General features: G+C 41.1%; 1 protein-coding gene across 1 annotated transcript in view; it reads right to left on the reverse strand.

The window, feature by feature from the left end:
- The window catches only part of lamc3 (laminin, gamma 3), a 160,209-nt gene extending 149,205 nt beyond the window's left edge, over positions 1-11,004 (reverse strand). Inside the window, exons 1-2 of the mRNA XM_050053336.1 lie at positions 10,422-11,004; positions 9-313 (exon numbers count right to left, since the gene is read on the reverse strand). Of these exons, the coding sequence (XP_049909293.1) occupies positions 9-313; positions 10,422-10,809 (693 nt within the window). The 5' untranslated portion in view covers positions 10,810-11,004. The remainder of the gene's footprint in view (positions 1-8; positions 314-10,421) is intronic.
- Between the last annotated feature and the right edge of the window lie 644 nt (positions 11,005-11,648).

Here is an 11,648-nt window from a genome sequence, read left to right on the forward strand (position 1 = left end):
GCCCTTACCTGCAACACTACGCTTTGGTCAAAGTTGTATGCACTAGGCCGTCCCTCTAGGGTGGAGAAAGCCACGTTTCCTCCAGTGAGGGGAGAGATGTCACTGAACTCATCTGTACATAAAGCAGTCTGCTCATCATCTCCTGGGCGAATGAAACCCTTGGCATTCTTCCCATAGGTCTTCTTACAAGAAGCGCTGTAATACTGGTAAGGCAACCAGGGCCCATCCTCTTCTGTGCGCTTGTAGATGGCGAAGCTCTCCGGCCGACTGGTGTAGAATTTCAACCGTATATAGGTTATCTCAAAAGCCTTCCCTGTGGAACACAGATATGATTAGCTCTGAATGGGATCATTGAAAGAATTACTGTTAGAACTAGATCCATTGTAGTTACACACTTAGATCAGGGCTGGTTATGTAAGAGACAAATACTGTGGGGTGATAGTTTAGGGCCCAGGAGCAAATGGGGGAAAAAGACATAATTGCATTATAGACAGAAGGAAAACAATGGGGGATAGGCTTAATTTCCCGTGCCTCTATGCAGGGTAAATGAATGTCATTCCTGCAGGAGTAGAAGAATACCCAGGATTATTTTCTCATTATGCAGATTATAATAGGCCCCAGAAGTGAAACATAGGTCAAAGGGAAAGAGACAAAAACGTCTTTTTTTTTCTCCTTTAATGTTAGATGAGGCCAGTGAGTGCAAAATCACATTAGGGAAATCTGCCTGTATGTCGAATCAATGGTTCAAATGTAGTCTGATGCAACGTTTAAGGTGTGACATGAAAGCTACAGATCCAATCAATAGAAAAGTGATTGGTCAAACATGCAAAACACTAATGAGTGTCATGAGAGGCTGAGTAAGGCATAGAATTAAACATATCATTGACTTACTGATAAATCTAAGCCAAGGTTTTAGAGGTACATCAGTCATTTGGTGGCATGGGGAGAAACAGATAAAGAAAAGTGAGACTTTTCAAAGATTTGTATTCCCCCTAAAAACAGTGATTCGACTTCAATCTGTGAAAAAAGGGAAAATGGGTTTCAGAGCACAATCTCATCTGGAGGAAGATCCGCAGCAAACGAGGAGATATACCGTACTCAGATTTCCATTTGAGTTGGTGCTGGGGGATTTAGCAGATCCCACTAAGGTGCGCTGTAATTGGTGTTGCATTGTAACTGAAGAAATGTCTGTAAAGTAATTTTTGAAGGTGCATAATAAGTAGACAGATGAGTCTCACGGGTACATGTTTAATTAAATGAGAGGAAAGGTTAGGAAGGAATGCATTTTGGCATCTTTTTTTTTTGCATATTGCATACTCAGATGGCTTGAATTAATGGTTGCTTCATAATGTTTCCTGTGTGGAAAACTGCAGTGCGAAAGGCACTGATTTGCAACTGCTGTTCTTATTTGGTTTTGTTGGAAAGTTGACATCCTCTTGCCTAATCTCAGAGCAAACAGGGAATCAATGCTTCTTTTTGATTGAGTGGTGTCATTTCGGCCCATTGTTTACTCACTGTGGACACTTCAAACAATAATCTTGGAGCCATATCAGGGAGGCTTGCAGAGTTATATTTCCTGAATATGAACACACGCTCACAATCTGCCAAATGTTGTGCAGCGTTACAGGGGATTAACTGGGCAGACACAAACTGAAGTCATATTGAGACCACAGTGAGAAGTAACATGTAAAAACTCTCTTAACAGGCTACTCATTGCACTCTTGGGCATTTTTTTTCTACATCATTAGATACTAAGTCTTTGCAGCTCTGCACATTCATAGAAGGATGCCATCCACTGGTACAGCCATAATGACATCTGTTGCTTTTTTTCTGCCAAGTCAGATCTAGGCATCTCTGTCTCTTGTCTCTGCAGCAATCTCTAATGGTATCTTTCCTTAAGGAGGCCTAACATCATTTAGCTTTCATTTACTCCCTGCATGAGGTGAGCTCGGCCCTGCTGGGACTGAGGCAAAAACATAAAAGAGGCAGAAGATGAAACATTTGTTGGATATCCCCTGTGATGAAATGCACACTAATTGCAAAGGATATTTGTATGTTGTTATGCATAATGTTTAATGATTCGTGATCCATCGTCTTTCAGGAATGCAAACTTTATGTATTCATTAGAGTTTATGTGGGCACAACAGAGAGGGGGTTTAGCTAATGGATCTTAACCAAACAAAGTGACGCATATAACAGAAAATATCTATGGATAAAACACACCCTAAGATAGAAGTCACACATTTAGGTCCAATCCTATGTCTTATTTTTACACCTACACCTCGTTTTCGTGTGCCATCTTGTCCCTTGGGACAGAGGCACAAGGCATAGTGGTTGAAATCTCCCCACCCAAAAAATGGGACAACCCTTCAAGACCCTACTATGTCATTTGTAGTCATTGATGCTGCCATTTACGAAAACAGGCACAGCAAACATTAAACAGGTGTTGACGGACATTGTGAACATGCCATCTTCTGCTGTGGTGATTTCTCTTGTGTGGGCTATAGAGTGCAGCAGGGAGTTGGCCAACACAGAAGTTAACATGGCCAATGGGAAATTGTAGAAAATCCGTTCTGGGCAAACAAAAGTTTCTGATAAGTACATTTTTTGTTCACCAAGATAATCTTCACAAATGAAGACCACTTTGATTATTTTTTAATCCTAAATGCAACTGCCAGAAGTTAAAACAAACATGCTATAAACAATTCACACCATGGTTGCATGACTTCAACGTCGCCACCACAACAAGGCTGTAAGGCTGTGTTCGGTGTGATAACATTCTGTAGTCTCATTTTTTTTTTTTTTTTAAAGATATTTTTTGGGGCTTTGTAGCCTTTAATGTATAGGGCAGACAAGCGTGAAGGGGGAGAGAGAGAGGGGGTGACATGCAGCAAAGGGCCACAGGCTGGAGTCGAACCCGGGCCGCTGCGGCAACAGCCTTGTACATGGGGCGCCTGCTCTACCACTAAGCCACCAGCTCCCCCATTCTGTAGTCTCATTTAGCTACTTTTTTGCAACAGTCTATTTTTAAGATGCATAAAATTTAGGATTGGAGTATATTTTCTGTCAAAGAACAAATGTGAAAGTCTCTTGAGCTTGTGTTAACCACAGTTCATGTTTCAGACATCTCACCAAAAACCCACTGACTTCAAGATGATGGGCACGTTGTCCCTAAAATGTTCTAGGTCTTAGGACTCATTCCAGCACCACTCTATCTTTTGAGGTTGTCACGACACTAACCATTTGTTCAGAACTTAGGTTTTATGATACAGATGGATCAAACAAGTCATTAAATAAAACAAAGAAGACTACTTCATTTCCATATCACTAGAATTACTCCCTGTGCTAAAGTTAGCAACCCATGCTCCTCCCCTGCTAGTCTGCACTGTTATTGGAGGAGGGATAACAAGGAAATTCCAGGTGTCAAATGACATTAGGGTGGCGCAACATGGAAATATATAAAAATGTGGGACTGTCATGCACAAATTAGCATCAACTATGCAACGTTTAGCTAGCTCGGTACCAAGACATTGGCATACTAGCAATTTATTGTGCTTGTTAGAAAGAAAAGGACCATAATCCATATAAATGACATTAAACTACTCGGAATTTTTACATCCTTATTAACGAAAAGAAAAAAAAAAAACAGTTTCTTTTGTTGCTTGTAGAGCCATTTTGCCGATGATTTCTCTTTACACTAGGTTTGGAGTGATCCTCTCAAAAACCTCCGTTTGGAGGGCCATGTAGCCCTAACACTTTGGTCCACCCCTCTATCCCAACAAGAATCAGGACTCCCTGCCCCTATACATGAACATGCAAAACTGAGGGGTTAGTGCCAAGTGGTAGGGACAAGGGGTGTATTGGGATTGGGCCTTATTCTTACAGTTTACCCAGTTCAGTTGGAAGCAGAAGGTCTTTGAGCGGTGAAAATTAAGACAAGTTTGGAAACACAGTAAAACAGCCTGGTGTGACTTTACGGGGCTGATCCAGAATCTTGCGTCACTACAAATCCAACCAAAGCTGTTCATGTTGTGCACAGGCACTCTAATAAAAATACTATTAGGAAGCAGACTTTAAGAGTAAAGGCTAGGAACTGCAGAAATACAGGGTCTGACCCTACACTGAGTCATTAGTGTCAACTTAACCCAGCTGCTCTGGATCGAGACAGGCTGAGACTAAACTCACCACAAGTACTGTAGACTCAATATTTACAACCTATTTACTCCAAGCTGAGGGTTTTTTTTTGTGATCAGCAAAGACACGGATGAGCGGATTTATCTTGTAATCATGCTGCGTCTCGAAGTTTCAAATGAAATAGAAAAGAACAGGCTCTTATGTAGAAATGTGTCTCATACGCACGCCAATAATCTGGCTGTGAGAGCGTCATGCCAACTGTGGCAGACTTTTATCATTGTTTTACATCTGAAACAGGATGTTGCTCGGCTTTGACGGCACAGAATGAGAACCAGCTGCAGACATCAATGTGTGCAGTTGGAATGTGTGTGTGTGTATCTCACCAAGTCTTTGTGGGAAAAACCTGACCCCAATTCCTTACCAGTAAACCGCCCAGCGTTTTCTTTTTTCTCCCCCCTTCTTCCTCATTATGTTTTGTTTACTCCCCTTGAAGCAGCCCGACTCCCCCTCTTCTTTCTACTCTTCCTCAGAACCACTCTGACCTGGCTGCAATATGTGTCCCTGCATCCTACTGCTGTGTTTATCATCCCAGCATTTGCCTGTATACCCTTCAGAGAGAGCCTGTTTTGTTTGGAGAGGCAAAAGAAAACAGTAATGTCGAAGACACCCCCCACCGGCAACCCAGATGGATCACAGAGCTTTCATATGGACCAAAGGGATGCCACACATACAAAATTTAGGGATTTTCAGACAGTGACATCAAATTGTGTGTTGTAATCATCCTTTAAGAATGGTAGAAAAATTCAAAAGCATCAGCTCTAGAGAAACACATGTTTGGGAGTAGTGCAGAAAGGGGCAAAAGGTCAATTTAGTCTGAGGGAGACAGACATGTGGGTGTTGGGATTGTTTGAACAACAACAAACCCTCCAGACAACGCCGAACATACCTCTGCAGCACAGAATATGCCGCCTTTTTTCCAGGAAAAGAACTAGCCTGAGATTACAAACAACAAAGCCTCAAAACACAGCCAGACATCTACTTGCTATTGGAAATCAATATTCTCCATTTGATAGAGGCACTTCTTGCTTTCAGAGCATGTGATTTATCAGTTCGTCTATGGTCAAAGCGCTGACATTTTCAGCGTCTGTCATCATGTTGCCCCTGTCTCTTGTTCCTTTGAAGAAGAGCTTTTTGAAGGGGATCGCCCACTCCACCTACAGAGGAGGAGGGAGGAGATCTGGTGTGTCAAGGAAATTTCTAGTTTTGAAAAGGAACCGTCTTTGCTGACTGATTGCTGGAAGTCTAAATACACAAATAGGTTATACACAGAGGATATATGTAGGCCTAATTACAGTGACTCTAACCTTAGGTATAGTGACTGTAATCAATGGTGACACACAGAATAGAGAACGTGAAGCTGATATAATGCTTTTTTTGTTTTTCTTTCGGACAATGGGGGCCATCTTGTAAGGACTGTGCTGTTTTATCTGTGCATGCTATAGTCTCAAAATGAAGTTTTCCTCGTCTCTTCATAATTATAGTTATAGTTTATAGGCTTGTTTGAGGTGAGCCAGGCCTGTGCAGATTCGATCACTTTTGCATCCAACTTCATCCCAACTTGCTCTGACGTATTACAAAAGTGGACAGCGATAACCTCACGATAGCGAGGCGGCCGCAGTTTTTAGAGTCAGGCGCTGTAGTTGCTCTCCACTAACTGCAAGACCCAGAGCATGATGGGAAACACCTGGCTCTCACCCGATCTAACAGCTGATTGGTTTAGATGCTGACTCAACAACATGACGTTTTGGATAAAGTTTTCATTTTTGTTAAATTTCAAAATTTTATTTGTCTGATTTGAAAGTTTATTCTGTAAACAGAAAACACATGTGACTGATGGTGAAGTTTAGTTGTCAGTGAGTGAATGCATTCATTATAAACTATATGTAGTCTACTATATATTAACATTGGACTGTTTTAATTGTTGAAGTATTTAGCAACACAAAGACTTGTGGTCAGTGGGATGTGAGGATTCTTAAGATAACATCTGTACAGACGTAAAGCCCTGCCCACATCTTTTTCTGCTAAAAATATTAACCTAAGAGTCAGACACAATTTATTTAGCCTGTGTAGTTAAGGTGACAGGTCTGCTCTGCAGTAGCCAACTGATATGATGCTGATTTATATGAGAATTCATGTAAAATGGAGGTTTAACCATGAACAGAAACTACAGATTGCCTTTAAAGCATTTTAATCACTCAGTCTACCATTACTGAAACAATTGGAGACTGAGAACAAACTGATATATGGGTCTGAACACATTTTTAATAAATACTCATCATATCAGACAGGATGTGAGTGTATCTGTGACTTCCTGTACGGACTGAAGGCTGCTGGAAAATGTCGGCAAACTGACAAACGTCACTGCAGCCTTTTGTCACCGCCGCCTGCACTCGTCCACTTTACAGGCCAAGCTCATCTCGAACGGGCCTAATATCTTTTAACATCTTTACCATTGTTTTCAATTCCGTTTTAAACTTTACTGATTTGGTTAACTCTCAATAGAGAGTCTAAAACACACACAGTATGCCACATCAACGTTAGTCAGACTGGGCTACTAGCTAACGGCATTAGCTGACGTTGCTAACATTAGCTAGTTAACATGGTGTAGCATTTCGCAGCTAACAGCTAAAGAGCTATTTCCTTCAGGAGTTAGTGGACGCCACAAAATAACGCCGAAAAGAAATATTGGTGAAGATATATATTGGACTTACATTCGCCAGGTGGCCAGAAACGTGACTCCAAAGAAATGATAATGTCGCTCCGTGTCTGCTTGGAAGTGTAAACCGTTTGCAATCAAGTTCACCTGTGACTTCAAACTGATGATTACTCTGTGTTGTGTTTACAGTTTGTTTTCGCTGCCCCCATGTGGCCAAAAATGTTATTGCAGGTTTATTATGATATTTAACTAGGCTATAGCTATATCTGTTTGAAACCTTTTAAATTTCATGTTATTCAGAAGATTTCTGCTACCAGTTAAATTGCTACAACTAATCTAGTTACTTTTTAAATTTTAAATTGTCCCCTACATGTGACCTATGTCTTGATTCTTAGAGGACAGCTGAACAGGGTCCAGTCCACAGACAGTATGATTATCCATCCATTCACAATTTGTATCCACGTATCCAAGAGAAGGTGGAGTTTATCCTAGCACACATTGAGCAAAATCCAAGTACAACCTGGACAGATCACCATTCTACCTCAAGGTAACAGATTCTCCCTCATATTTACACGTAGTAGTACATGGGTGACTTTGAGTTGTCAGTCAAAGATGGGGAAAAAATTCCTATGTAGGACTGTTTTTCTGCCAACACGTGAGCACACTGTGTAAGCAGTTTATTATCAACCGACATACATTTCCATTCAATTGCATCACTTTGAGAAAAATGAGAAAAACAAAGGAACATTATTCACTGTGATGGATCACCTCATCTATTTAGCAAGTGTCAATTATCTGGAAGTTGATTTTAATACTGTCAAGTTTTCCAAAGACATGCTACAGCTTTATGTTGAATACAGGCAGAGTTGAATTTAATGAATAGTTTGACATTTTGGGAAATGTACTCATTCAATTTCTTGCCTTCTTAGATAAGAAGATTGATAACCCGACAATGTATGCTGTTTGTCATTTGCAGAGCCAGAGGAGAGTTTAACCAAAGAGAGACAGATTAAACAGTGTGGGAAATGCTGATTTCAACCTCTAACTGAGAATAAATTTAATTTGTTAGATGTACTTGTTACAAAAATATTATTTTTCCATTAGTATTTAATTAGTATTAATTCAGTTTTATAATGAAAAGGGGGCCCACAGCAATATTCTTCAAGGGGGCCCAAATTCCTGTGTACGCTCTTGCTGAGACCCTTTGTGACACACCCACCCACCCACACATGCACACACACACACACACACACACACACAGCTCAGCAAATAAATGGAAGTGGGAAAGGTAATTTCATAGAAAGATTTGTATTAATGCTTTGTAACATTAATCGCCACAATTTAATTCAGTTAAAGTGACAAATGTGCTCTGTTACTTTATTTCAGCAGTTTTGCACAGCATGGTAATGGGATAATGATGCTAATGGCTCAAGCTGGTCTCATAAAATTTTGTGAAATGAGGAATGTCTTCAAAGGCAAATATGTACGCAGTGTACAATAAGTGAGTCAAATGCATTTTCTCAAAGGAAAAGAGTGTGTGAAGAAAGCAACCCTAAAAATTTGTATTAGTAACACAGGAATAATACAGCGTGGTAAAGTTGGTGCATGGTTATATATTTGCTTTGAACTGTGAAGACCCAGGTTCTGTTCCAAGTGAAGTATAATTATTTAAGCTGATGGGATTTCACATTTTACCACAAACAAACCCCAACCTTAAACATTTATCTGAGCTGATCTTACATTTACCCAGCCTATCCTTATGCTAACCAAGGAATAGTTGGCCCAGATATGTTATGTGCAGATGAGTAACTATTATTTGAGCTTTTCAAGTGCTGTACAAGAGAAACAAATGAAACTACTGTGACAGAATCCACTTCATGCTCGAGAAACATTTTGTTTACATAATTTGTGCCAACAACAAGTCATTTGTCTTCAAGAGTTTGTGTAATTTCACAAAATATTATGAGATATTGCAGTTATTATCCACTTCTTTCCCCTAAATCATTATGCCGCCCTTTTCACACACTTCCTCAATAATGCATTTGTGCCTTTTCCTGTGTTAAAAGTTTTATCAGCACTAACTCCTAATCAAATGTTGCACAAGTTCCAAAAAATCTCTTGGCTACTTAATATGTTGCTGGTCTAAATTGATCCTGTTGTTTTGATATTTAGCTGTAATTTGTTGGATATACTTGAGCTTTGACTGTAATTGTGTTTACTATAGGTGAATGTTTCAAAAACTCCAAAAGCTAAACTTAGTTTAAAACACATTTCTGAGTGATTTCTCTCCAAAAGTTTTGTAAAACCTTCTCCAAAGTAAAGGGGTAATGTGCATAATGTAAAGTAGACAGTAGACCTGCTGACCAAGTCCTGGCTTGCAAAAGTGACTCTGGCTGGGGGGTTAATGACATATACCTCCCTTGGAAGTCAGGGTATCTTTTGAATTCTAGATGTATTTTATGGTAATGCCTAGCTAACTTCAGTTGGTCCACCTCTCCTTATCAAAGTCTTATTTCTGCCAAACTTACTGACATTTCCTGGAATCTCTCTGAAAAATATAATAAACAGTTTATTTGTTGTGGTAAATCCTTACAATCGCTGACATGAAAACACTAAAGTGAGCCTGTAGCAAAAGATTAATGCTGAATTTGTAATGTAATACAATGTGAAATGTGGATTTCAAGCTAAAATGATTACATAAAGCTTGATTTCTGGCCCTGGCCTGGTCCAAATCCTGCTGGAAACGTGTCTCTGAGAGCTGTGTGTCTTGGCCCAAATCAAACCTTAAAAAAAAAGAAGAACCCTGAGTTGTGACTGTATTATAGCAGCCAGATTCGGATGGGTTCATCACTAATACTCCATGGTTGTACGTGGGCTGAATGTAAACATAGGCCAACACCGAACCATCACTCAGTTGCTATCGAGGCATGTCAGATGCAAGTGTGTGTCCTCGTCATCCACTTTAAATCCGACCAAATTCTCAGACATGCCCTTGTGGCTATGTGCTAACAAACACTCCAAGTCTAAGCCACGTCTGGGCCAAAGTGTTCTTTATGAAGACAGCTCAAAGCTGGGACTGAATAATACAAATCATGTGTTGTTAAGCGCAGCTGTTTCGTATTAAAGATTTCCCCATCAGAGGGCTCACAGTGCAGAAAATAATGCATCATGATACTTGCTGCACAGAAAAGAAAAGTGGAAAAAGTGATGAAACCTCGACTCAACTGGTGTGAGGTCGACTAACATGCATTGATCTGAAATCCCATCACCACACTCTTAACACTGGAAGCCATCTGCATTCAGCAGAGCGCTAAATCTATTACTGATATTCATATTCTATTCCTGGACACAGCAAATGCAGTGCACACATGAAAAGCTTTCAAGCACTTTAAAATGAAATGGGACATTATATACAACATTACAGGAACAGACACCATAATTGAACCCTGAGGACACACATGCTTGACCTAGATCACTCAGCCTGGCCGTAAAGTACACTGAAAGTTGAGGACAGTCAAACCAAAGAATTCTGGGGTCAGATAGAATGAAGGATCTGCTGCTGTGCTCTTACCAAGGTGCAGAGTGAGGTTGACAGAATTGGGGTGCTGGATACCATAGTACATGGACTGGCTTTGCCACCATGTGGGCTCCTCGTTCCTGTTGAAGTCTGTCAGGAGGCTGGTGTTGTGGCTCAGCTCTGGGTCCGAGGCGTCACAGAAGTGGCATGAGCGCGTCGAGCCGGTCTGCATGCAGTAGTCCTCACGTGGGGAACCGCATACATTTGATGCCACCACAGTGCGATTGAAGGCAATGTTTTCAAACTTGGGCATGCAACGGCTTTGGGTGCCTTCCTCATCATAGCAGGAGTCCATTGCGGCCCAAACATAGAGGTGGCTGCATGGGTAAAGAGAGAGTAGAAGGGCCAGGAGGAGAGAGCTCACAGAACAGGATGCATCCATGTCTACAGGTAGTTAAAATTACATTTACACCTCACACACAAACCTCACATTCATGCACTCTGTTGCAAAAACGCATGAAGACCCTGACTTGAGAGAAGTAATCCAACATCAAACACTGAGTCCAGACTGAGAGCTTTGTTTGTCTACTCTCTCTGCTCTGCCTGTGGTGAGTCTCCAACATATGTTCTCCCTCTGTGGAGTGGAATGAAGTTTGTGCAGGAACTCCTCTCATCAGGGGTAGCATGAGACAGACAGGAGGGATAGGGGTGGGGGCTGGAGGGTAAAACAGTCCATAAAAACTTCTCCACCTGCTGGTCAACACAAGCACCGCACCACCATTAGCCTCAGATGTAAAGCAGACCTGGGTAAAAGAATCTCATTTGACCAGAAAAACACAGGCTGAAACAACTTTAAATAATAGTGCAGCGAGGTTGTTACACCTCTGGGCATTGAGGTTGTGAGTGCCGAAGCACCTGCATTCACCATTTACAGGAATGCACAATATCATCGATATGGTGATAAATGTACTTGGCGGTAGGCCCCACAGCAGGACATTGTGGTAAATGCTGACGGAAGACTAGAGGTGCTAAAACTGTCTGGAATATTTCAGCAGGCACGGGTCGTCTCCATAAAGGGATGTCGCTCAGGGGAGTTCTGTGACCTAAAGGGACAATTTATTTATAAAAATAGAGGAGTGAAAGATCGGCACTGCTTTTTCAGCAAGATCCACTCAAGGCCCAGCCACCATGAAAAGTGAGAACTGGTTTGCATATCCCTGTAATTCATACTGACTGCCTGGAGTCCTATGTAACCCATCCGTCAGTGTTTGATTGGACTCA

Source organism: Epinephelus moara, chromosome 9 (genome assembly GCF_006386435.1).
Source record: "Epinephelus moara isolate mb chromosome 9, YSFRI_EMoa_1.0, whole genome shotgun sequence".
NCBI classification, from domain to species: domain Eukaryota; kingdom Metazoa; phylum Chordata; class Actinopteri; order Perciformes; family Serranidae; genus Epinephelus; species Epinephelus moara.